At 44.2% G+C, this 27,732-nt stretch overlaps 1 protein-coding gene across 1 annotated transcript; it reads right to left on the bottom strand.

Annotated features, from left to right (window-relative positions):
- Positions 1–1,275: 1,275 nt before the first annotated feature.
- Positions 1,276–24,607, bottom strand: LOC149366060 (neprilysin-1-like). The gene is made up of 20 exons (XM_089550837.1): positions 24,526–24,607; positions 24,385–24,432; positions 23,048–23,209; positions 21,779–21,865; positions 18,852–19,051; positions 17,825–18,013; positions 15,872–15,958; positions 13,816–13,946; positions 11,816–12,041; positions 10,832–10,930; positions 9,847–9,924; positions 9,202–9,314; positions 8,337–8,398; positions 8,113–8,164; positions 7,315–7,382; positions 5,216–5,346; positions 5,067–5,132; positions 2,716–2,811; positions 2,521–2,594; positions 1,276–1,381 (listed from the first exon to the last, which is right to left on the bottom strand). The coding sequence occupies exons 1-20, from the start codon at positions 24,605–24,607 to the stop codon at positions 1,276–1,278; spliced, it is 2,157 nt and encodes a 718-aa protein (XP_089406963.1).
- Between the last annotated feature and the right edge of the window lie 3,125 nt (positions 24,608–27,732).

The following is a 27,732-nucleotide window of genomic DNA, read 5'->3' as shown; positions in this document are numbered from 1 at the left end:
CGCTGAAGACGAGACACGCCATTCACAGTCCTCACCTGTAGTATACCTGTCTACTTCTTGTGAACGAATAGTAAGTTCGTATTTCGTCCATCTGATTTATGCCCTACGAAGTACTATTCTCCTTCTAAGAAGGTTCTCACGAGTGTTACGTTGGTGGTGAAAGGGCTCACATTTTTTTTTTTTCATCGGTCGGGGATTCTAAGCGTCCAGTCTGGGAGGACATGAAAAGACCTCACGCCGTCCGCGGGATTGCAAAATGCCGATTAATTCCAATTGTCACCTGAGGAGAACAAGTGAATGGTGAATTAAAGTGTTCACTTGAATGCTACTGATATCCTCTTGGAGATCAGTGTATCGGGCGCCTGTTGACAGTTTATAACTAATAACTGCGCACGAGCTACTCGGCGCATGGGCAAGCCGCTGTGGTGTACAGTCAGGGACAAAAGTCTCCGGACCACGTTTTCCTCTAACGAAGCCGATAGCACTGCTATTAGTCGGCGACTAGAGACCATACTTGTGGAGGTAAAAGTTAAATTTTTGTTCTTTCATTTCCACAAGTGCGGTATCCAGCCGCTGTCTGATAGTAGAACTATAAGCTTCGTTTGAGGAACACGTGGCTCGGAGACTTTTGTCCCCGACTGTACTTACGGCGTTGCCGCTAGCCACTATCCTTTGGATGCATCCAGGGCGATCTAGCCAGAGGGAAAATAAGCTGCCAATGAGCTGTACAGCAACCACCGAGTAGTTTCTTTCTCGAAACGAGTTTATAGCGCCGATAAAGGTCGTCGCTTATCAGCGCCGGCACCGGCCCGCAGCTATGGTATGACCATGGGGTACGTTGTACGAGTAAGTGGCATTATTGGCACGTTTCGGCAACGACCAGCGTGACGTCAACCCTGATGTTCTTCGTCATCGGAAGCAGCGACCAATGAAGGAGGACCAGATGAAAACGAAATTATTCGGGAGATAGGCGAGAACTTTGCTGCTGAAAGAAAAGCATTCGCAAGAAGAAGAAATCATCGGTGTTTCAAGCAGGCGTTGCCAGGAGGCGGGAAGAGCCTTTAATTCTGTTCTTTAATCCCACACCACTAATATATTAATGGTGCGGGAGAGGTCTTCTTCTATCGACCTCAACCAACAGTTTAAATCCACTGCTTCGAAGTCACTTCGAAGTTCGATAGCTTTAATCAGAGATCAGTTGGATGAGGGCCAGCAAGGTCTTTTTGAGACCTTTTGTCTCCAATTACTTCCGCTTTTAATGCGAGGCAGTGTCGGCTACCACAAAACACATTTTTCTTCGTCGGGCGAATGCATTGGCGTCCCACTACGGCAGTCAAATGCTGAAGCGAATTCATCCATGTTCCGAAGCGGCACGTTAACTCTGAAACAAATGAAGAGGAAACAAAGGAAGGGATCAGGACTTGAGTAGCAGGAAACAGAATTTTGCCCACCACTTGAAATCGGAACTTAAAAATATAGGCCTACCATTAGTTGGCAAGCACTAAACTAGGTAAATTTGTTTCTTGCTTGCGTACTTCCTTTTTATATTTGTTTTAGCATCATCAGAAAGCGCTTGCCCGCGAGTGGTGATCTTAAGTTCGGGAAGATCTCTTAATGTGACCCCAGTTTCTTTGGCATTTTTTATTTCTTTCGAAGGAACAGTATTTCAGATGAATTATAAACATTTTCACTGACGGAAGTGATCTGCTGACGCTCTGTGTAACTGGAACTCACGTTCTACTCAACCGTGTCGGAACACGTGTGCGCATGCTGTTCGGAAAAGACTGTCATTGTATGTCATAAAATATGCTCACAGATGCGCAAAGAGGTTTCACCATATTGTGAGCTTTAATGCGGCACAAATTGAGAGTGAGATATGTTTACACCTATTGCTGTTCCTAAAACGTCTACCTGGTGGCACTTTTGCCGTAGTGGGATGCTTGCTCTAGAGCACCGATTAGTCTGATCTACTATATCGTTAATTGTTGCCGTTTATGCGGCTGCATCTTCAAATGTGTTGAAAACGAAGGACAGGCATTTTTTTTTTTTTGGACGAATTCTTGTAGATGAAACTTGCTTTACCGAATCAATGTAAAAGACACCGGGACGCCCAATTCCAATATGTGTTTGCTTCTCAATGCGATTGCATTCCAAGCTATTTAAGTCTTTGCCAGATGTGACCGGTGGGACTTGTGAGACCCAGGTTGTTCTTCCCGAGCAATGCACTTCTCGACCCCATCCCCTACACCACTTGCTCCGGTTTGTAGGGGGAGGCTTAAAGCAGAAGATCCTGGCCTGTTGAGGTCACTTCCGGTCTGGCGACGTCACTTCTTTCCGACCAATGAGCATTCTCCGGTCTGATGACGTCAGGCCTCTTCAGCCAATGGGATTCCTACACTCTTCTAGCCAGCCAATCAGGATTTTTGTGAACAACGCAGGACTGTCACCGGGGCTTTGCTTAAATGAGGATGACATGCTGTCGCATAAAATACAGCGAAAACAGTTGTGTTTCCCACAAACCTGTACTTGTTGGGGCTGTGAACGTCCGACATCAGTTCGTTCTTGATTTCGTCACGTGTTGACGTGCACCATACCTGCAAATGACAATGAAGGGCGATGTTGAATTATGGAATCCGGACACAACTGGAAAATGCAAGATATTTTCTCAGTAGAGGTCTAGACAGCTGTAAATGGCACATGGGAGCAGCTACTTACTAATGCATATGAAATGAAATATAGTTGCTCAGGGGAGAAGTCTTCAAGACCAGGAATAATTTCAGTGGTTCCGCATTCTGAGAGCCGACGGTAAGTCTGGAGAGAAAATTGAGACATTAAAACCAGATCTACAAAACACGAACTTGATCGTACTTTGACGCTGGTGTTGCTGAGCGTGACGTCAATACAAATGATTAAAGCTTGCTGAAGACCTTCTTATGATTAAGGTGGTACGTTACTCAGACCTCATTTATGCTGTTTGTTGCCCTAGGGTATTCAATCTGTTTATTCATGTTCCCCGAATATCAAGTAATTTTAGTCTATTTTTGTGCAATACTTACAAAATATTTTGGAAATATAAATTGCTGTGCAGCGCTGGCTTAACGTTGTTTCCAAAGTCTTCAAGCACTTGGGGGCTTTTTAAACATATCTTAAAGAAGAAACTGCGACGAAATAATTTAGGTTGCCTGATATGGCATCTACAATGAGGGTCTAATGTTCTTCTCGAAATCTTCTCTCAAACCACTGGTTGGTTTTCACTTATATGACATGCATCAGTCATCGCCTTCTAGAATGTTCGAGTACGTTCCACTGAATCATACTTGAGTAATACTATTATACTTGCCCGACCCACTGATCCATCTTAATCCGTTTCAGGATGTTGGCCTACATTTACAATTTTGGGTTCAGCGTTACCTCTTTCCCCCAATCACGGAATTTCGTGACAGAGAAGTCGGAAATTCTTTGTAAGAAGATAACGTAAATGCTATGTCATTAATGAATGTTTTTGACGTTATTTCGACTTATTGGGTTTTATTTAATGCGTTTATATCTTGTAAGTACATCAGGCTGTAAATTTTTAGTGCCATTCAGAACATCGTTGACCCTTTGTTAGGGTATTTAGGTAGCTTTTAGCGCAGGTAACCACCCTGTTACCTTCTAGGTGAATAAAATGCATTGAATATGGCGTGCACATCTAGACTCTGTTCACTGTCAATAACAAACTTAGCGTCCGGAAAGGGCTACAGCAAATGAACTTATTTGTCCGAAATCTGCGGAGGGTTTGGTTGATTGTGACTGTCAACTTCTGACTAGTAGGTATTACAAAGACTTGGAATATCAACGCCAAATCGGGTAGCAGCGCAAAAGGTTTTTGCAAAGATAGGCTTGCGACACACTTTAGATAATAGAAATCTTAGCACTTAAAAGTTTTCTCAATATTTTACTTAGCAAATTAGTCCCCCTTGATTCATGCAGGTGGATTTCTTTTGCACTATTGGCAATAATACGACCATTATCTCGAACATATATATGACCTTCCGTTCATAATCTCATACATGCTATCAAAGTTGGTTAAAATTTGTTCACCTGAAGGGTCTGCTTGACTAGATGATACAAAGCGCAAAAGAGACAGGACGAACGAAGAAACAACACGGACAAGGCGCTTCGTTCGTCCTGTCCCTTTTGCGCTTTGTATCATCTAGTCATGTACCAACTCGCCCAACAATCGATTCGTCTGCTTGATTAAGTGGAAACAATCTGTGCTGATCTACATGCATCACCAACCCTTCGAAAAGCATAAAGTTTCTTGAAGAAATGAAGGTGATGACATGAAATCGACGTGGCCAAGAAAATGCGACCAGGAACAAGGTGTTAAGTATCCCATCGAGCGCTCTCGGCATCTTACGCTGTGTGCCTAAAAGACTCAACCCCATTGTATCTGTTAAAGGGAAACTGCATGGGTTTTAGAAATCAACGAGCTTAAGAGGGTCGAACGTGTGAAACTTGCAGGTAAAGCATGCGAAGTCTTTTTGGGCTAGCACTGGAAATAGTGAAGTAATCACCGATTAAAATCCAGCCGCCCTTCAAGCTTCTCCGCAGCGCACAACGCGAAGTGGGGGTGGGGGGGGGGGCGCATGGTGACGTCATCGAAGGTATCGGCACATTTACAACGCACAAACACCTGCTTTGAAGGAAAGAAAACAGCGCCACCGAAGGCGAACCCCGCCGAGAGTTGTTTGGCAGCCTCTAACGCGTCAGGGCAGGGTGTGGCTGACGACAGCGCTAATTTGAAATCATACATTCCGTGACGTCACGCTGAGTTTCCCTGCACTCCTCCGGTGCATTGAGGAGAGGCGCAAAATTCAATCGTCGATTACGTCACTATATTAAATGCTAGTGCAAAAACACTCGGCATGCTTTACCCACAGCCTATATAAATTTGAATCCTTGAATATCGCGAAATTCTCAAAAAAAGTGATGCAGCTGCCCTTTAAGTGAAACTAATTAAGTTCTGGAGTAGCTGAACGAATAAAAGTATCAACCGAATACTGTCGTGTTTTTTGTCCTACCGCAAAAGAAACGCGAACTCCTCCGTTGTCCGCGATATTTTCGCCCACCGTGTTCTCTCCATGAATCTGAAAAAAAAAAAAAGTTCAAAAAATTTGAGCAAGGGTAGATTTGCAAGATTATCTTTTCCGCCATTTTCCACGACACCTACCGAAGAGTTCGTGACAGGGTCCACTACGCTTCCGTACTGTTCGATGAAACATTTTTTCTTCTCGTTGAACTCCTGCTCGGTCCGGTTGCTCCACCAGTTCACAAGGCGCCCCTCTCCATCATACTGCCTGCCTTGACGAGAATGATTTCACCAAAAACGAAGCGCTTATGTTTACTTCAGTCGCCAACCCCCCCTTCGACACATTCACAAAGAAAAAAAAACTTGATTGACACAAGCCCCCAAAATCTGGACAAAAGCTGCTAGTTTGCGTGGCTGCCATCACGCGCTGCATGGAGCTGAACATAGAAAATTACAGTGGGAATTTTCAATATTTGGTACATACAAATCATTTCCTACTCGCCGTCAGAACAAGTCGGTGCGTGTTAAGGAAGAATTTCATAAGTAACTTTCTCAAGCGCGTATGTACAGCAGGTCATTAATGTCAACATCTCCGAGTAACTATCTCACCGCACTTTTTGTTTTCTCTCTAACGCAAATGAAAATATTTCCATAAAGTTGCGCGGTGTTCGCTACTGACGGCCAACAGAGGTCGCTAGTTGGCCACGTATAAGAGAAATGGGCGTGGTCACCTTTTTGTCATGGAGTGAAAGTCTAAACGTTCATCAATTTCTCCAGTAAAAGTAAACAGCCGGAGGTTCTCAAAACTCAGTTATTTTTTTTTTTTTTGATGAAATGCGCACAACGGGGGTGGGCTTTACGTAACATTTGCAAGTGTCAGAAATTAGAACTATGCAGCCAGTAGCCTTAACATAAAGTAATGTCGCTCGAAAAATGAGACAATTCTGCAGGAGACTGCCATGAGGTGATCGATTAAGCAAACAAGCGAAGGGGATGAGGGGCTCGTTATAAATATGAGAGAAGCCGACAGCCACAGAAACCAAGGGGCACAGGGGATTTTTTTATTTTTATTTTATTTAATTTGTGGTGTTGATCAATTTATAATATTACTGAATGTGTTATCGCTTAATGCTAATTGATTAGAAAAGCAGAAGAAAAAACAACCACATGCCGCCGGTGGGATCCGAACCCACGACCTCCGAATTACGCGTCCGGTGCTCTACCTCTGAGCTACGGCGACGGCTGTCAAATCTTCTGCTTTCGGGGGTATTTATGTTTACAAGTAACCTAAACTTGAGAGTGTTCATCAGCGTCACCCACGTTCATAAGCGGCGGACGTGGAACGTCTTTAGTTACCACAGGTGTGACGTAGAACGTCATCGAACGAAGAGGGTGGAAGCTGCGTGAGAACCCTCTTATGCTTCCTATGGCGTCAAGGCTGCCAGAACCGAGACCCTCGCTAAGCAATTAAGCAAACAAGCGAAGGGGATGAGGGGCTCGTTATAAATATGAGAGAAGCCGACAGCCACAGAAACCAAGGGGCACAGGGGATTTTTTTATTTTTATTTTATTTAATTTGTGGTGTTGATCAATTTATAATATTACTGAATGTGTTATCGCTTAACGCTAATTGATTTCAAAAGCAGAAGAAAAAACAACCACATGCCGCCGGTGGGATCCGAACCCACGACCTCCGAATTACGCGTCCGGTGCTCTACCTCTGAGCTACGGCGACGGCTGTCAAATCTTCTGCTTTCGGGGGTATTTATGTTTACAAGTAACCTAAACTTGAGAGTGTTCATCAGCGTCACCCACGTTCATAAGCGGCGGACGTGGAACGTCTTTAGTTACCACAGGTGTGACGTAGAACGTCATCGAACGAAGAGGGTGGAAGCTGCGTGAGAACCCTCTTATGCTTCCTATGGCGTCAAGGCTGCCAGAACCGAGACCCTCGCTAAGCAATTAAGCAAACAAGCGAAGGGGATGAGGGGCTCGTTATAAATATGAGAGAAGCCGACAGCCACAGAAACCAAGGGGCACAGGGGATTTTTTTATTTTTATTTTATTTAATTTGTGGTGTTGATCAATTTATAATATTACTGAATGTGTTATCGCTTAATGCTAATTGATTAGAAAAGCAGAAGAAAAAACAACCACATGCCGCCGGTGGGATCCACATGCCGCCGGTGGGGCAGTTTCAGGTATCCAGATCTGTGAAATTCGTCGATGTGTGCTCTTACCTTGGTCATCGTAACCATGAGTTACTTCATGGCCAATAATAGATCCAATAGCTCCAAGATTGATGTACCTGCGTCAGTTTGCCGGAGGAAATTGCCTTGAAATAAAAATATGCTGTATTTTTCATTTCCAATACCGCAGCGCTGACTTATCCAGGACACTATTTCACTTCTGCTGAGCATCTTTCCGGCATCTTTGTCGTACAGCCTGTCCACACATTATGAGGAAATGCACGTGGTAGCGAAAAAGGAAAAACGAAATGCTAACTTTTGTTAAACTTTTCCCGCGGGCAAAAATAATAGGGAAAGCCGTGCTAGGAAAGATGAAATTTTTGTTTTTTACTCACATCGGCACTAAGAATTTCTGGCAACTTCAGGTGCGTCATAAGTCAGCAGTATTGTAGGTAATGAAATAGCAATAAAGGAGCTGAGCCTAGTAATCTTTCCAGTACCAATGATTTCTTTCTCTTCGTAGGTAATGAAATAGCAATAAAGGAGCTGAGCCTAGTAATCTTTCCAGTACCAATGATTTCTTTCTCTTCTTTTTTTGCTTTGAAAGCCTGCTGTTTCATTACCGGCAACAAAACTTTTTCTTGAATTTTGGTTCCCCGCTAATACCTCTTACCTTGTATCAAGTTTTAGATCAGGTTCGCTTTTTCTTTTCTTTTTCTTGTTTGCTGTTCTGTGTTCACAATGCTGTTGTACCAATGTCGGCCACCAGCTCTGCCGTGTTTTCCTCTACTGACGAGCTTAACACGCACTTCAAACATCTATTGCGTAACGTTTACGAATGCCACTTACGTTGGAAGGCCTTCTTGGAAAAAAGGCTCTTGAAGTATTCCTCCAGGTATATCTAGAATGATGGAGAAACCCACATCGGCGTTCGTTCACGTTCTGTACAAAACATTGCACAAGCCGCCAATAACACCAAGCATTCTGCGGAAGTATTTTTTTTTCGGGCCACTCTATTAGCTACATTGGATAGCTTGTACTTGTGCAGCAGCAAAACTCGGCGGCTAACTTACCGATTTCATTTGTATCCGCAGAATAATAAGCATTGACGTCTTCTGCAGCAGAGACAGTCCACCTGAACGAAATATAGTTAACTTTAGTTAACAAAAGGGCACCAATTAGTATCGCTAATTATTATTTAACAGTGCCGAATTTTTCAGTGGTGCTTCTGGAGTGGACGAAACTGCAGGAAGCTGACTAAACAATGGCGTTTCTTTGACGTTTTTGTTTTAAAATCACAGGCTTTGTTAGTACGATTGAACCCGGACATACTGAACCCAGATATTTTGAATTATTGACTAGATCGAATGCACAGATTACCCCCTTGAATATCCACTGTAATAGTAAAGGAATGTCACGCAGTGTAACGAACACCCACTTCACCGATGGTTCGATATACCGAATTGCACTCCATATCCCTGGAAGTGCCGTTTCTCTAAACGGTGCCCTCAGAACACTTTTCGAGACCAAGGACGGGTCGGCTGTGATGCCTTGGACACTTGCTAGCAGCTGTGCAGGTCACTCCAAGAAGCACGTCAGTAGCGTGTGTGCATTGCATTCTTGCTTCTATGTTACAGATAGCGTGTCTAAGAACAATTTTTATGTATTGAATTATTGATATATCGAACTATTTTGCGATTCCCTTCGAATTCTTTACATCCGGGTTCGACTGCAATCTTATAATCACTACTACCCTCAGGTTTATTGCAAACAAAACCATCGATTGAATTATTTGACGCGTTATTTCTCAGAGTTTTAACCAGTTATCAATCTCTACTACAGTGATTAAAAGCAGCTCTCAACTGTCGAGAACCTTTTCCGCACATCTAAAGTGTTTCGGTTCACAGAGAAATCCCTATAGTTTACGCTGAAACCTACTCGTTGGTTTTGTTGATTCTCTCCCGAAGTCGCAGCAGCATCTTCATGTAGTCCAGCTGCTTAAATCTTTCGTATATTTCGACAAAATGTTCGTTACTGTGCAGTGTTCCAAACTGAAAAGAGTTGGAATGAATATTTTTTTGTTAATCAATACAAGAAAGCATGTCACAAACTCACCTGGTTGATTAGACTAGCATTCTATTTGCCCAGGCTTCCCATTCCAAAGACAAAAGCTTATGCAGAGGCAAGAAAAAAAACCATATCTCTGCGGCTGCACAGATCGTTTTCTAGATAAATTGAATGGTATGTTGTTTATTGTCCCTACACCACACATGGCCTATGAGGGAAGCCTTAGGGGACGGCTACGGGTTAATTTAGGGAACCTGTGATTATTCAACGTGCGCTGAAAAGTACATAGCAAACAGCCCAATGGTCATCATGAGCTCATATTTCAAGAATCAGGATACATTTAAAATAAAACTGACGACAAACTGTAGGAATCACGGAGTGCTACGTCCCTTGGGGTTATTCTTCCCAATCTAAAGCCGCACTGCACTCAAGCTGCAGACCAAAAACACAGTGACCATATCGGAAGCAGACGGAAAGAACATTCTTCTGTATTCCAAAGTTCTTGTGTAAACTCACGTCATGGTACTTCTTATTGATGTACTCATCGCTGAGAAATACGTCAGGGAATGCAATCCTCGTCGTCATAGCCCACAACTGCGAGTAAAAAGCAAAAAGAAAGAAAGCTGTTCACATATAACGTTCTTGAACCATCATCGGGATCATAGGCTCAAATTATCTAAGTCAAGATAAAAATAGCATGCCTTGAATTTAGTTTTCATCAGTTTTATAAAACGTTATTGGGGCAAGATACACAGCACTAATATGAAAACAAGCAGAGTAGACGATGGTAATAAAGCAGAGATGAGGGCAAGGAAAGACAGATATACTGCATATATCATTCGCTCTGCTTTTTAGCACGAAAATGTATCAAGTATCGCGTACCTTTGCCCTTATAGTACGCGATTTCAAACTTTAAAAACGGAAGCAGATGTTCTTTAACAAGGAAATACGTGCTGAGAGTTTTTCATTAATGGTTTATTTTTTAGAATTGGTGAGTGAATACAGTAAATTCCCAAACTATTTTCTGTGTTGAGTTCTCTTGCGCCTTTTGTAGACAGGTACTACAAAGACCAGTGTCAAAGCAGACCGATGAATGCCTTAGCCCCAATACAACGAGTTGGATCAAGTGAAATGGCATATATTAGACATCTGATTCCACTTACGGCCAGCTTTTCAGAACCGATGTAAACAGCAGAGCAAATGAACAGAACATATGCAAGAACAAACAGAATATACTATAGGCTACTTTTGTATAGCGTCAACAAGAGCAACAATCTTGCACAGACAACTGTCTGTTAGACATTGCAAGGCACTTCCCCTTGTTTTCTTTGAAATATTTCAATCGTTAAAAGAGTAAACGGGGTATCACCCTAAAACAGGCGAGTAGGTAGGTAGCAACCCTGACAACCTCATTGTCATTCACAACAAACATTCTCTTGTAGCAACAACAAAAATACACGAGAACAACGAAGTGTCTTCACATGCTAAAGTAAACACAGACCTTTTCTGTCGCCTTCTGTCGGGTCTCGCGGTCCATCCACGCCACATCGCGGAGCCGGGAGTGGTAAGAAAGGCCAATCTCCCTGACAAGCTTCTCGACCTGGGAGAGCATATAGTATGGCGCTTCTTAGCAGCTCCAGCAAATTGGGGCACAGCACAGTGCAAGAGCGTCATTTCATATTCTTTTTTGGAAAGACAGCTGGCGGCAGCCTTTGGAAGCATAGCTATTCATTCACGCTTCTGCTAATACTATTTTTAAGGAATTAATGCTTTCAGCTGCCTTTCTCGGCAAACTCAGAAGAACATCACCCAGAAACCACCACATGCCTATTTGACTAATGCCAACGTTATGTAGCAGCACGTGAAGGTGAGAAGGCGCCCAAATCGACCGAACGCATCTCTAAGTCCTAAGAAGAGAAGGCCAACGCTACGGCGTGAGAATCAGTGAGCTTCGCTGAGTACGCTGCTCAGATCGAAAAAGAAAAATGGCGGATCGCGACGCCACGTAAAGCTGCGAAAGCGGCGAAGGACGCCGAAAAAGCTCTTCGGCGATAGTAAAAGAGGCTTATGGTGAAGGCTGCCCCAGCCGCGAAGCCAGCCAGGTATACCAGGCGTGCTACCCACATAGATGAACAGAAGCCGGTGAAAGCTGTGCCACGTACAACAGGCAGTGAACCTGGCCAATACCTCAATGCGGTCACTGCCATCTATGAGCCGTTCTAGAAAGTGTTACGCCTCTTATTTCATCCTTGCACCTAATCTCAATGTCGAGACTGCAATTTTGTTTCACTTAGTAGATTTTACGCAGCCCAATGACTCAAAGGAATATATATGTCGTGGAACTCTGCTCTTGCATTATGACAAATAATGGCCGTTGCGAAGAAAGAATTGGCTTATATGTTAATACTGCAAGCTTGAAGCATGGGAATGTGTGCTCGCCGCACGCGTTTATGCTGACGCAACCTGCCGAGGACTAGGCGATCACCTCCTCCTTGGCGTCCTTGTTCAGCCCCTTCTCCGTGTACAGCCTCCCGACGACGTCCTTCATGATGGACTGCAGGTTAGAGATGCAGCGCTTCCAGCGCGCAGTCTCCGTGCGGACTCCCATCACGACGCGGTGCAGACGGGCCATGAGGGCGCCGAACTCCGTGGACGCCAACTGGAGCAATTCGGCAGCCTTGCAGAGGCCGATGTAGTTGTACACCACTACGCTGGAGGTACACGCAGACACACAAAATGTCAGTGCCCCGCAATTTCGAAAACACCTGCGTTTAGCTAACCGTTTTAGAACAGAGTTCTCTTGGCGAAAAAGAAAAACTGCAGATTACAGACGCCAAATTGCACGGTTCAAAAAGTGCATAAATAAATTTCTAACGATTCGGTAATAGAAGCCCCTATTTTATGCAGGAATACTTACTCTTGTTCCATCTTCACTAAGATAACATGAACAGCCGGTCGTCCCACATACGCGGAAAGAAATACAATGTATACGCTATACACGTGACCTTCTACGCTCTGTACACTTTATCAATGTGTGCAGGTGGATTGTCTTGGGTCCAGATGACACAAAAGGACCCGCAGAGCACACTTTCTTGTGGCACCCACCCGGCGCCGGCATTTCCTTATGGTTCTTCACCGCCTAACCTTCGCAACTTTATTTTTCTTTCAAATGTCAAGAGTCTTAAATGCCATCATTGCTATTATAGTGTTAAACGCTTCTCCTGAAGCTGTTGAATGAAGCAAGACATCCCTATTCCAACAGGAACGCGAGTCCGTATACAGAGAATGGGATCACGACTGTGTCTGCCCAAACATTCCCGATGTGCGCATTCTTTCAAGCCGGAGAGATAGACGGAGTGATTGTTTGCTCTTTGTCGACTTATTTTTGGGCCCTCTGCGCGGCACAGGTTCAGCAGTGACACCGTATTTGCCATGTTATCTTTTTTTCTACTGGTTGCGAGGAACATTCCATACACACGGCACGCGAAACCGCAACAGTCAATGCAGTTTCACATGCAGAAGTTTTTCCTCGACTGTACGGCACTCAGCAGTGAGTGGGTCCTGATTAATTTTGGATTCAGGACTAAACTGGGTTGTCTAAGATACGCTTGAAATTTCAGAGTACTAAAAAGTTTTCCCATTTCTCTTGAATCGAAATGCCATCGCTAGGCTCAGAAGAATGTAAGTTTAGTACCAAATTATTTCAGCCAGAGTGAGGAGGCACTGCGTAGCAAAAATAAATAGGAAAAGAAAGCTAATACGCGCGCACAGGTTTCACTAAATTTGGACGGATTCTTAAAAACCGGCACATCTTCCCTTCCACTCAACCATGCAAACGTTCTGCCTGTAGACTTAGATGAGGTGTAGTCGTTACGAGCACGTTACCCCCATCAAATAAATTTTGCATACTGTGTAAGCTGTACTTCGTCTCAAATCACTAACACATCGGATCACATTTGTACACGAGTGAAAGTGTGGTGTTTGCCCGTTCTTCGGAACGTTTAGACAGTTGACCGTAGTCTGAGGACTTCTTACTCAGCACTTGGATGGAGGCCTGGAAAACTCCAGGCGGTTCGGACGTACTTGGCCTTTTGTGCAGTGTGGCCTGGTATCGGCTCACGTTTGTGATCTACTTACTGACGATGCTTTTTTCGTATATAATCGATTTTTTTTTATTCCGTACCATCGTACCTCCTACTTCTCCTTTCCTTCTCTCAATGTGGAGTAGCACAACTAGAGGGAAGGAGGGAAAGGGTGCCCCGGAGTTACACTTAGTGTTTATCATATTCTTCAAACAGGGCTTTGGAACAGCCGGTCAGCAATGTTTTAACCAAAAGATGGTATTGGGGCCTATTCCAAGAATTCTTCGCAAGACGACCACGTTACCTTGACCGGGAGGAAATGGACAGTATAGAGTAAAATCAAACGAGTTCGCGATAAGTATGGATATATTTCTGGCGGGATGCTGTGGCGGAAAGAACTCACGGTTCTGCTTGCAGATATACTTGCGCGGTGGCGTTCACGTGGTGGAGTGCATTCACAACAATCTTATCTTGCTTCCGCAACGTGATGTTCACCTTTCCGAGCTCCTCACTGAGCATCTGGAACAGGCCCAGCTGCAGAGGCAATGTGAAGCGAAGGTTTGGAGCGCCCGTAGAAGAAAGACTAAATTAGTGTACATGGAATAATGAATGTTGGTCAAATGTTTAGGGGAATCCCCCAAGGTGGAGTAAATTTGTAATAAGGAAGTAATTACTCATTGGCATCCACCCAAGCGCAGCCATACGGCTACAAAGGAAAGCTATACAGCTTTCTCAGAAACTTCGTAGTTAAAGATAAGTTAAAGAAAAAGCTTGCCGTCCCGGTTAGCTCAGTTGATAGAGCGACTGCTCCGGTGAAGCGGTGGTCCCGGGTTCGAACTCCGGACCAGGACGAATTTTTCTTTAACTACGAAGTTTCTGAGAAAGCTGTATAGCTTTCCTTTGTAGCCGTATGGCTGCGCTTGGGTGGATGCCAATGAGTAATTACTCCCTATTATGGAATAATGAAGCAATTTCACGTAGAAACTCGATTCAAAATCCGACATGCTCCTGTTTTTCGATATGTTACGCTGAGCACTAGGGCCAAGGAAACCAGATGCCACGTCTACGAATATCAATACCTGCAATAATCCGTGAGCATTTGGTTCAGCAGACACCATTTTGGTTCATAGGCTTTGACTCTGTGGGCCTAAGTGGCAAGGACTGAAAGTTCCCCAGTGTCTACCGGAAATGTGGAATTGGACAGCTATGAGTATTTCAGAATCAATTTATTCGAATAAAAAAAGAAAATAGAATATAAATAAAGTATTTGTAATATATATTTGTTTCTTTTTTCGGTGCTTTGATATGATCAGGAAAAATGTGCTTTGCGCAGTGGTAGGCTGGATTCACGTGGCCGTACATGTGAACCAATATGGCAATGATCATAACCCTCAAAGGGTCCCCACCGGTGTGTGTCCTTCGTCAGCGAGAAACTTCAAATGGCGCGATGAGCTGAGCATCTTTTGATGCCTCTCTAGCTTCATGCACGGCACTGCACTATGCAGGTTTCCCACTGTATCAGTGCAGAAAGCATTCCAACGCTGTACGCCGAGGTTTCATGTAGGCAGGTTTTGAGCAAAACTTTTAGTAATCTCAGGAATCGCAGAATGGGTCGACACTTTGAACCCTAATAAAACGTAGAAAAAATGCACCCTCTGGGTCGTGACTGCTATTTTTGTAAAGTTCCGTCTTATGGAAGAATGTATTTGAATTGCTAACTAGATATGTATGTCCTTGAGAGGCTGACTACGATGATGTGGTAATAACGAAAAGCGCGTCTTTGTTTAAACTTCTGAGACGACTCATACGTCATCTCGGACAAAGGGTCCTCGCTGGTTGTTTATAAAGTTTGTCTACAATGTCGACTTGCATGAATTTTGTTGCAGATATACTCAGGTTTGGTTGATAAGTAAAGCTTGCGGCTGGCCAAGTTGGTTCTCCATGCTTAGAACAACTTAAAGCCATAAAAAGAGAGATGAAGGAAGACAGACGTAGAACAGTCCCTGGCGCTTGAATCAGAATAAGATTTGAAGTTGAAGATGAAGCGGCGCAGTATCCCTTATGCGGCACCAACTCCCCAAACAGCTAAATGGGTCATATTGCACAGGGCTTGCTTCATTTAGGCAGCCCCGCTGGCAGCTTAATGGATAACACACATGTTCCACATTTAAATGTAGTCTTTAGGTCCTCGTGGAGGTACCGAAGTTGTTTATGTAAACATTAGTTAAAAATTTGATGACGATATTTTCTTTTTGACAGCTAAGCAATGTGTAATCGAGTGTGGTAGAGTTATTGTGTGAAAAAATTAACACTGGCAAAGATACAGCCGTCGAGTTTCCTTAAGAGTTAGGTCCCAAGACGCACTTTAAAGATAGATATCGCCGCAGCTTATTCACCTGGTTGGGAAAAAGAAAAAAGAAAAGAGTGACGTGAAGCAACATACTTCCAATGGTACTCACCCCCGGGACCTCTTGTTGGAATTCCTCGATTGTGCCTTTCCGGTAATTTTTCCTCGCATTGCGTTTATCCTCGGGTGGCTGCTGTGCCTGCAGAGACGGTGGTGTTAGTCAAGTTCTTTAATCAGTCAATCAGTTCTTATTTGTGCCATAACAAAGTAACATATACGAGCTTGCGAAAGCCAAACGTGCTTTAGTGGCAGTGCTCGGCAGTTGAAAGCATCCGTAAGCTTAGTAAGGCGCGAAGTGCAGTGCAGAAAGCATAACTGTTTACTGCATCAGTATACGTGATATTTCAGGCAAGAAAATCAAGTTGACTCGAAGTTCCAGCTTGTTTTTACGTCAGTACAGTGAAAGTACAATTGAGTTGTTGGTGTTTTTAAAATGATTCGCTTTGTGTTTCTGGGCAAACATGTGTCTCGGTGGAATGGAATCATGAACCTTGACGCAGCTTTTATCCCGTCACCCCCGCCACACCTCGTACATGCCCTGTACTTGTTGTGGGAAATAAACTGAAACTGAACTGAAGTAACAAGAGCAGTGGTTTAATTATAGCTTGAATTGGTGTTGCCAGTACAAGACAGGGTCGGTCGAGACAGTAAAGAAGCGTGCAATCACAGCACATGCCATGCCACCATGAAAGCATTAATGCAAGTTTAGTTTTACGAGAAGTCGCCGTTCTAGCGTGATGGCTTGCCGCTTTCATGAACGATTGTGCCTTCATCACCCTGGATTTACGAGCAGTCAATTAATTTTTTTAATGAACGATATAATGGTGGGCTCGGACACCAGGAGATGCGAAGACGTTGCTAGACCTCTCCTCTCTAAACTGCAAAAATTTTAACCTGCTGATTCCGTCAAGCTGAGCATTCGCATCTGGCGCTTTTTCTCACGCTGTTAATGTGACCACGCTAGAATAAGGGAGGCAGCTGAGGTGTGGAACAGAAGCGGCTGCACCAAAAGTCCATCTCAATATTTATATGTCTAATGTGTAAAGGCGGAGGCTTGGGCAAGTTGGTACATCATATGTAAGTAAAACAGCGCTAGACACGAGATGAAGGAAGAACAACACAGCACAAGGTCTCGCGTGGGATTTGATATAGCAGTAGCTGAGGGGTATCTACTGTCGAAGTCATCAATAATCACGGGCTCCCGCTAGGATCTACGGAAAGCTCACAAAAGCTTACGCATAATACAGGGAACGGAACTTTCCAATTCCCTCTACGCCATATTTAACGAAAACACTGAATCAGTGCTCTGTTTATGATTCGGCTCTTATTGATAACAAAAGGGCTGCAACTTCAAGAGAAGTTGGGTGTTTTCGATTTTTATAATCGCTATGTCATTCAGGCTTTCGAAATATACTTTACTAACATCTGTTTAATATACAGTTGTATATAAATATTGAAGGAAATGGTCCAGTATTCCTATGCATAGCAAAACCTTTCGTTTAACGTTTTCCCATCGCTCGCAAAGAGTAGTTAAGACTGCCAAAGAAAACCAATGGAGAATATTTTTGACAACAGTAAAAATGTGAATAGCAAGAAATGTAAGCCTGCCGATGAGTGGTCTTCGGATATATTGATTGATTGTTATAGTGTGGTCACGATATATGAAAACACTGAGTTCATAAACCTTTTCCCGTTCAAAAACAACGTTTTCCAGAATGTGTAGTTATGAATGAAAATCGACAAGGTAGAATGAACACCAGACATTAAAATTGACAAGAAAGTGAAAATTCAGAGGAAAAAAGGAAAAAAAAACATGTGTGCATGCTCTTGTTGACTTGTACAACTGGACGAGGAAACTGACGAGGGCAACAACTACAACGCAGACGAAATCGTTTGTGCGTTCGTCTGTCTCCAATATACTCTATGCGAATTTCCTGCTTTAAGAACTTCCTTCATAATATACACAGTGGGTCGTTTCCGAAGAAGTTGCGTCTAAAAATACTACCAAATGTAGTTGAGCCAAGAACGACAACGTGGCGTTGATGTAGCTCTCTAAGTGCTCATCGGTCGCATTCGGTTTCACCAGGCTCGCCGCCGTTTTCGCCAGATCCCGAAACAGCTCTTCCAAGGTGATGGAGTGTTCATTAGAAACATGAAAGACGGACTCGAGGTACGGAGTGCTCTTCTGACCAACCTGCGTCAAGCGAAGAAGAGAAAATTCTTCAGATCTGGCTTGCTGCCATTTCTTTTTTCCTGCAATCATGGCGGGCTTCTAAGCATGCCATGCAATTGCAGATTATGGTGTACGTTGTGTTGAGGGACTGAAAATTGTTTTGCACTACATAGGGTTTGTAATCATGGACTCAAATATCGAAACACAGGCGCGGGCAGTTCTACATTCCGACCCTATTGCAGGCGAACTCGAGCTTACGAGCCGTAGCTATACACTTTCACCACTTGCCCTTCACAGAGGGCTCTCTTGCGTTTGAAGCGATGTCTTAGAGCTTCGATGGAGCACGTGAACTCTTCAAAGTTCACCTGCTCAAGTGCACCGAAGTTCAAGTGAACTTTTTTTAAGCTCCCTTGATTTGGCATAGGACGAGTAGTAGACAGCCACTTGATAACGCTGGGTGAACGACACACGGGGAACGGCGAATTTCAGTTTTGTAAATACACCTAAACGACGGTACAGGCAACACGTGCAAACCAACTCAGCCACTGAAGCTGAACGCTTAGCTCTCACCACAGGGGTCTTATAATTGGTTCGGTGTGGTTTGGTGTATGGGGTTTAACGTCCCAAAGCAACTAAGGCTTTTAGAGACGCCGTAATGAAGGGCTCCGGAAGTTTCGACTACCTGGGCTCCTTTAACGTGCACTGATTAGTATTAAAGAGTTGTGATGCAAATTCATAAATAAGCCTTGGCAAGGATTCTGGAAACTGCTTGTAATAAGCTCACACTTATAGCTAGTGCAGTCATTAATCAGTAATCATTCGGCAGTTAGGTTGTTGGTATGGTCCTTCAGGGTTTTACCTGGAGGATGTGTTTTGAGCCGTCGTCCATGTCCTTCACCACGTCGAGCGAGAAGAGCGAATCCAGCCCCGTCTTTCGTGCGACGTCTTCGAGTCGGCTGACGCCGTCTATCTCGCTGTCGTCGAGGATAGGCCACTCGCCCAGTCCGCTGGAGGCGAGCCCCCTCCTCACGGCCCCCAGGTTGTCTTCCTCGCTGACGGCTGCAAGGTGAGGTCGTGTACATCCAGTCGAGAAAGGTGGTATGGGAAACCTTGCAGAACGGTTACAAGTGTGTAACGCGAATGACAGAGTGTAGCTAGGGCGTGAACTCAAAAAAAGCTGCTTAAAGCATGTTTAGTTTTTCCTTTTTTCCCTGGCGTCTGGAAGCGAAGTTACTCGGGCGAGCCATGGACGCCGGTGGGCTCACGCAAAAATTTAGAGAGGACACTTAAGACAGTCTATTTTCTTCAAGAAAAGGCCTTTAAGGCCTTTATGGCCTTTAAGGTTTTTATGGAAACAATAAATAAAATAAAATGAAAAGATTACTAGCCCCATTTGACGAAATTCCGCCGGTTGTTGAGGCCGAGAGATGGTCGTGGACAACAGCCGCCAATTCGCCGGGCTGTGTTCGCACTGTGGGGAAGTTGTCTGACACCGACCACATGGTGTGGGCCTGCCAGCAGAACCCACACCTACCCCCCATCCCAAACCTCACACGATAGGTCTGGAAGACGACCCTGTCCGGCTTCTCCATCCTCGAGGCCCAAACGGCCTTAATGCAGCGCGCCCGGGCTGCGGCAAACGCCAATGGGAGATAGAGAGAGAAAGGAATTTTAATGAGAGGAAAATAAGGAGAGGTCAGCTGCCAATGGGGTGCCGCACTAGGCATCCCACCTAGTGGTTTTAAGGGCATGACCGTTCAGGTCGCGACCCCCAACACCTCTCCGTATATACGATTGCCTAATAAATGTTTTCATCACCGCTACCACCGTCTAGCCACCGAAGCCACCACCGTCGTCATCATCCTTAAAATATTGAACACTCCTTCCTCCATTTTAAATACGCAGTACTGCTCTGGGGTATCCAGCAGCGGACATTAAGAAGAGGAACTAATTGAACTCCTACTGTACGATACCTCACTGCTCAGCGATGCGCTGATGAACCTCAAAACATTCTTTCTCATTGTACTGGGCCCATAAAAAACTAGCATAATGGGCCGGCATTGCCGACCTTTTGTAAAAACGTAACGCCATTTCAGTGCAATAATTTTCGATCTCTGGGAATTGTACGTCCAGACCGACTGCAAACCAGAGTGGCACTCCCTCTGGATGATGCGCTCAGCTTTGCCACAAATCCAGTGTTGTGTTTCCCGGGCTTGTACATTTATATATGCATTTGATATTGCTACATAAAGTGCCTTCTTTTACTGCTCTATAAGACTATAATTAAATCATTTACACAGAACTCACTACAATAAAAACCAAGTTCAAGAAAAGAAAGAGATCGAGCATTCTACAGCAGCGGAAAGTAGGCCTGATCTATTTCTGCAGGCCGCAGGTTCAAATCCTCTCGGGGCTGAAGGTTTCTCTGCTGGATATCATGCGGACGGAAAGTTTCGGAATATTTCGTGTAAGTTCACCTTCATGTTTGGCGTCAGGTTCTCCCTCGTGCTCGGCTTCAAGTTCTGACAATGTTCGCCTTAATTTGTTGAGAATAGGAACTGGAAGCATTTCATATGTTTGAAGAGGAAAAAAGAAAACCTTGGCAGCTCGTCTAAAATATGATAGACTGGTTGACTGGAAATTTGTTACATAAATTCATTTTAATCACTCAGCTGCTCCTAAAATCAGATTTTGCGCTTAGTTGCGGCCAGAAACACTTTTCTCTTATTTTATTTTGTTTTATATTTTGGTTATTAAACCATTATTACTGCTACTTCTAAATCCTGTCGGTACTTTGTTGTCGGAAACCCAAAACCTGATTATAATATTTGCGAAAGCCTTTTGCAGGGATAGCTATTAAGGCCTTAGTTCTCGAGATTGCCTTAGACGTTAGCAGTACAGACACGTGACCTCTGACGCCCACGCAGCCAGTGAGCTGTCATTGTCACCTGACGTCATCGTCTGCACACCTCATACTGTGTACATCAGGTCTGTATTGACGTCACTGCTTTTTGCGCGGTACATTTTGCGAGTGTTCGTAATATACAGCAAATAACAGGCTCTCTTCTTTACTTTTCTGAGATGTTTGCTCGACTTTTGAGCAGCATGAGCACTCAAATAAATATGAAGAACCTGCTAAATGCTTCCCAAATACCCTTCTTTCAAGCAAACGAATACCTGCAAAATGAAGACAAACATATTTAGCATTTTTTGGTAATCGATTGAACCTATGTATACAAGCTTCCTCTGGCGCCGCATCATGGAAGAAAGCGCAAACTATGCATAATTTTCTGCGTTGCAGCTGACAGTATTAAACACATGAAATAAGCACTACAACGTCACCAAAAATAAAACAATAGAGCCAGGACAACGGATATAAGATCCCTTATACCACCTTTACTAGCTAATAAAGTGTTCTCCTTTTAGAAGGCAGTTTCAAGAAAAAAGATGTCGGGATGTCTGACTGAGGATTAATATGTGTACAGTGGTGAGCAGCCTTCTCTAGAGCGCTTGAGCAGTGCGCACTTGGTAACAAAAACCGAAATTAGAGAGCAGCCCCTCATTACAGGGCAAAGTTTTCGTGCCTGCTTTGTTTACGAGGCTATCTGGCGCTACTTCCGTGCAAGCGTTGCAGCTGGACCCTAGAGGCTAAAACAAAATCTGGATTTGTTTGCAAGGAAGTGCACCGCCCGAGCGCTCTAGACAAGGCTGCTCACCACTGTACACCGTCAAACAATATATGCGCCTGGAATGCAACGGAAACACTTTCTCTTCAGTGGCACTCACCTGTGTTCATGCACGCGTGATAAGCAACGGCTGCCTTTTCCCTGGCGCTGTGGGCTTCGGGCACCACTGGAAGACCGTCGAGTATTTCTGCGGAGTGAGGAAAACGCAGCGAGAGGCAAGGTCATGCTTCGAAACTAACTCCATTTCTTCACCGAAGACTTACGGAGGGGCAAGTTTGCAATCTGCGACTTTAAATGAGCAATGAATCATGTTATCTAACTGCAGTTTAATTTTATCAAAAATTATATGCTTTGTTTCGATATTTGCATATAATGTTTTCATAAAACATGCAGACAATATATGCCAAAGTATATCCATAATATATGCAAAAATATGCACATAATATGCAAATATATTTATGCACTGGGTCTTGTTTCCCTACTGAGTGAAGCTTATCAAATCAGGTCAAAAAACGGCTCATTGTTTCCAATATATTTTTATTTGCTTCTCCAAAAAAAATTGCTTCAGTGTTGTTAAGCGACCTTTGAGGGCACTTCATGTTAGTGCGCACAGTCAAAATATCAACTACAATATGGACGCGATTTTTCACTTCAAGTGATCTCTGCAATGTGTGTGCTGGATTGTTGTCCATGGCTTACTGCACACGATTTAGAAACCAACAACAACCTAGTAACAATTTCCTTTTTTTTTATCACAATGCTTTTGCTTCTTCAGCTTAAGCCCAATCGGCAGTAGCCCGACGTCACCCGCAGGGTGGAAAACACGCCAGTATGACGCTTTAACTTTACTGGCTAGTAAGCGTTGCAAACCGCGACGGATCATCGCATTGTCTTCGCGGTGTCGTTAAGCTGGAGTCACACCGGCTTTTACTTGACGTCGACACTGCCAGAAACACGTTTTACGTTTCCCGGAATGGGGCTGCGACAACTGACAGAAGCATGTGGCGAAACTTATTGATTTGCAGAGAATATGTGATTCAATCTTTATAGAGAACACCACCCTCGAACACGTTCTGTGAAACGTCTTATGACGTCACTTGAAGCGCTGCGCTGGCATCAATAAAGCGTAAACTGTATAGGCAGTGGTCTTGTTAAGCAACAACGAGTTCTAGAAGTTTTTATTATATTCACGTGCAAGCAATAAAGTTTGAGCTGTACGAAACGATGATTCCAAAATCTGATCTCTTCTTTGAGAGGGCTGCGCCAGCGGCTTGCCTAAAGTTCAACGAGCTCTTGTAGTGTTAGTACAAAAGCAACGGTGCAGGAATGTCATTGGCAGGCATGCGAGAACGATAAAGCTTCGGGGTACCTTTTAAGTCATGTTTCACTTTCAGTCCGGCTTGAACAAATGGCCCCATTTGAAACGAGTCATCGGGAATAGGATGCGCGTCATTATAACGGTCACATACGAATCTGTAGAAATCCACGCACGGATCTGCGCTCTTGTTCACCGATGCCAGGATCAACTCAGCTGTAATAAAGGTTAAAATGAAGATAAACACTGGGTACGTAGGCGATGAACCTGTTTAGACGTTCCAGAAGTAACGACGAAAAATAGGCAGAAATTCCAGACTTCTTTCCCCCCTACTGCTTAAGCGAAAAAAGGCTCCTTTGACCCTGAACCGATGCAGTAGTTCACTGGAGATACTTCAACATGCTAAGAAGATTAAAAAAATTGTAAATTATGGAGTTGAACATCCCATCTACAAGGGACTCCGAGAATCGTTGCATCTAAGCTAATATACGTCGTAGTGCATTCACCTCGCCTAATAGATTTGTACCAGAGCTCAGAACTGTGTTTATCTGACTAACGCTATTCAAAATACGTTTGATTTAACCAAAAGCTGTGACGTAGAAGTGGGCCCGAGATTTTCGATAGCATTACTTCGTCTAGTCATAGTCATACATCAAAATTGCGTCTTCACTCATGAAGAAGTCACTCTCAAGCGGACCTTTATCGATATGCATAAAAAAATTTATTTGAAGCTGACTGGGTGCTCAAAGCTGCCCTGCGCAACTGCTTGTCGCCTACCTAAATGGTCACTTTCAATAAATGGTCAGTGAAAGCAACACATGTGGCAGCAACGATTGCAGAATCAGCTTGATTGATTGATTGATTGATTGATTGATTGATTGATTGATTGATTGATTGATTGATTGATTGATTGATTGATTGATTGATTGATTGATTGATTGATTGATTGATTGATTGATTGATTGATTGATTGATTGATTGATTGATTGATTGATTGATTGATTGATTGATTGATTGATTGATTGATTGATTGATACCCTAGGGGCCAAAAGTCAGTACATTGGTTGTGAGGCTTGTACACAATGCTAGCTGAACTGTTACAGAAACGCAAGTAGTCTTGAATGCTGAATAGCGGCGAGAACTTACTGGCCGAAACACATACTATCATAGACGCTTCCCTTTAGAAACTTTCTGCTTTTGTGAACAGAGAAGAAAATGTTTTCATAGACATCGGCCTTAGTTACTAAAGAGTGGAGGCATTCTGAGCAATCGCAGTAGTATATTGTAAATGCACCAGTAAGAGTAGGTATGGCTGCGTGGGTTTAAGTCAGTGAGTTAAAGAGACCGCTCACAGTTTAAACCTGTCACAATCCTGTCATAGAAGTACGCACCTCTCTGTTTGCATGCTGGAACTTCGCAGACGGTAGTAGGCATGCACTCTGAAAGAAATATTCACACGTTAAGGCAAAGGACCTGGTTCGCTCCGCGTATACCGTCATGAAGAAATGTCAGAAATGTGAACCAGTACTGACTGAGCCTCGGGAACAAGTGGTTGTGGATCGCCATCGCGCGGCATACTGCACTGAACAGGATAAGAGGCCACAAGCCAACCATCTTCACCTGCAAGTTACGGCACAGAGAGCTATTGTCGCCATTACAGTCATCGCCTGTCATCGCAGCTACGCGCCTGTATTACAGCATGACAACAGGAGAAGGAAATTTATTCTTGCAATGCGCTTATTTGAAACCATCGGGGCCTCATCTTAATGAAAGGCACAAAACGGAATAAACCGGTTACTATTTCATATGGAAATGATAGAAAACAAGCACATGGGCATCCCATGTTTCGAGAATAGTTTAAAAATTTGGCACATTGTTGATGCATTCATTTTTTTTTTCAGTCCCTCAACTCTCTCTGCAGCATCGATTGCTGGAACTAGTTGAAAGATTAGCAAGCTGCCACATCGCTTTTTAAAGGTATAGGCTAACATTCGGTGAAGCAAAAAAAAACTCACTTTGTGAAGTGTGCAGGAAGTTTTGTCTCACAACAGAGGCTGGCCGGGCGAGAAAAATGCGAAGACACGAGATTTGAGAGGCGAAGCTTAACTGAAAGCGACGACGTCATTCATTAGGCGTAACTGAACGAACGCTGCTTTCCCCACCTCAGAAAGGGGCCTTTAGCTTTTCTTTTTTAGTTTACATCCGCTCGTTTCCTGTTGAAACTTGAAACCCGCTGCTACGGACTTGAAACGTGACCTCCCAGGGAGCTTACACGGCACGGAGCTTGATAACGTCCTTCGGTCAGGCACACACGTTATCTGACACTGCGTCAAGTCGGCACTGCTAGAGAGAGAATATTCCTACTCTTCCTGAGTGATGCGCTTTTCCGAAGAAGCTGAGTCAATGGGATGCAAGCTAGTCAATCATGATGGGCGTGGATAAGCTGTCACAGTACAGCATCACGGGGCCTGTATCGTGCAAGGGTACGCTAGGTGGACATGTGCTTCAGAGGCGCGCTAGGAAGTGAATGGCGGTGAAACGTAGCATCCGGGATCCACGCCCCAAAAAAAGATGTCGACACTTGCACTTTACTGGCGGGATCAGGCGACATCTGTATTTCGTTTTCTGGTGTTTTCTAGCTTATAAAAGCTCTTTTTTCGGTTAGAGTTGTTCCTTTGTGATTAGAAAGCGCTACCCAATCGATACAAGCCAACTTCTATTTTCCCGTAGTGTCCTTTTGAAGGGCAACTGCATAGGTTTTAGAAATCGACGAGCTTAAAGGGGTTGAATGTGTGAAACCTGCATGTAAAGCATGTGAAGTCATTTTGGGCCAGCATTTGAAATGGGGACGTAATCGCCGATTCAAATCGCGACGGCCTCAACTTTCTCCGCAGCCCACACCACCAAGTGTGTGTGTGCGGGGGGGGGGGCGATGGGGGGTGCATGATGACGTCATCGAGGGTATTTTCCAATGCATAAAAGATTGCTTTGAAGGAGAAAAACCAACTGAAGGTATAGTTCGCCGAGCGTTGTTTGGCAGCATCCAACGAGACATGGAAAGGTATGGTTAGCGTCAGCGCTAGTTTGAAATTTTACTTCCTGTGACGTCACATCTAGCTTCCCCGCGCTTCTTTGTTGTTTGGAGAAGAAGCCTAAAATTCAATTCTCGATTATGTCACTATGCTAAAAGCTAACGTAAAAACACTTCGCATGCTTTACCTACAGCCTATATAGATTCGAATCCTGGAATGTTGCGGAATTCTCAAAAAGTGGTGCAGTTGCGTTTTCGCTGATAACGATATCGTCCGCTGTATCTTATTGCGTTGCTTGCGTAGAAGCCCCCAACGACTTTAAACAAAACATAGCCGCGTGTTTCTGCAGCCGGTTGAACGGTTTTGTACAAATCGTAATAATTTATAGCGCAAGTTTTTTGACCACAACTATGGCTCCAGAGGCGAGTGCAGTTTAAGCCGAGAGGACACACTATTAAAGGGCAACTGCGTAGGTTTTAGAAATCGACGAGCTTAAAAGGGTAGTATGTGTGAAACTTGCAGGTAAAGTATGCGAAGTCCTTTTTGCCTAGCATTTGATACGGTGACGTACTCACCAATTAAAATGGCGACGGCCTTCAAGCTTCTCCGCAGCGCACAACGCTAAGTGGGGGACGCATGATGACGTCATCGAAGGCATCGGTACATTTCCAACGCATAAACGCCTGCTTTGAACGAATAAAACTAACGTCTCCGAAAGCAAAGCCCGCCGAACGTTGTTTGGCAGCGTCCAACGAGGCACGGGAGGGTGTGGCTGACGGCAGCGGTAATTTGAAATCATGCCTTTCGGGAAGTCACAGTGAACTTCCCCGCACTCCTCCGGGGTCTTTTAGGAGAAGTGCCAAATTCAATCGTCGATTGCGTCACTATTTTAAATGGTAGTGCAAAAAAACTTGGCATGCTTTACCTACAGCCTATATAGATTTGAATCCTTTAATATCGCTAAATTCTCAAAAAATGGCGCAGTTGCCCTTTAAAGACGGGTGACTGTCGTCAAAGGGTTACATCCGCACTTCCGGCTCCAAACAATCGACGCGGACAGAAACGCACGCGTCCATTCACTAGATACTTCCAGAAAGCGGGCTGTGCAAACGGGGGGCATATGGCGCGTCTGTTACGGATTGTCTGACGCAGTTTCCAGTGAGCTGTGGGATACAGCTGCAATTGGAGCGACATGCAGGGACCAGTTTGTGGACTGCGGAAAATGAGATTGTATAGTTGCCTCAACTTTACCCTCATGTGAGTGGGCTCATCGATGGTTAGCGCGGGAGAGGTATGGTAGTAGGGGTAAGGCCTTCATCCTGGAGGTAGATAAACCACAGTTTGACTGTGACTATAAGCACAAATCTCGCTGCATTGCCGGATGTTTGGATGAAGTATTTTGAGCTTTATCTCACATGCCTCGGTGTCCGCACTAATTACGCTTCATTGTCCTTGCTTATCGCGATACGCAGTGGGGAAGTGTAACTGTTCGCGTATTCTGTTCGTAGGAAATGAATATTCAATCTGCTCGGTATTCCACAAAGAGAATCTGCCGACAGCTCATTGAAAGAAGGTGAGATAGTCAGCTCTTTGTCAGCCGGGAGCCCTGTATTCGCCCGTTCAATGGGAAAGCTAGCTATGGCGGCTAAAAACTAAAATTTCATCGGGCCTACTGCTGTATGAGAATGAGGTAATGATTTTAAATTT

The sequence above is a fragment of the Amblyomma mixtum genome, chromosome 1 (genome assembly GCF_055824585.1).
Source record: "Amblyomma mixtum isolate Tamu chromosome 1, ASM5582458v1, whole genome shotgun sequence".
NCBI classification, from domain to species: Eukaryota; Metazoa; Arthropoda; class Arachnida; order Ixodida; family Ixodidae; genus Amblyomma; species Amblyomma mixtum.
The sequence above is the reverse complement of the archived record's forward strand: the minus strand, read 5'-3'. Positions and strand labels throughout refer to the sequence as shown.

What these genes read in the sequence shown, in the direction of transcription:
- LOC149366060 (XM_089550837.1), bottom strand. Translation starts at nt 24,607, where the DNA reads ATGGTTGGCTTGTGGCCTCTTATCCTGTTCAGTGCAGTATGCCGCGCG. An exon ending in TCCAGCATGCAAACAGAGAG is followed by an intron (nt 23,210 to 24,384) that starts GTGCGTACTTCT and finishes CCTTTATTACAG; the next exon opens with CTGAGTTGATCCTGGCATCG. An exon ending in GAGTTCGCGTTTCTTTTGCG is followed by an intron (nt 2,812 to 5,066) that starts GTAGGACAAAAA and finishes TTTTCTCTCCAG; the next exon opens with ACTTACCGTCGGCTCTCAGA.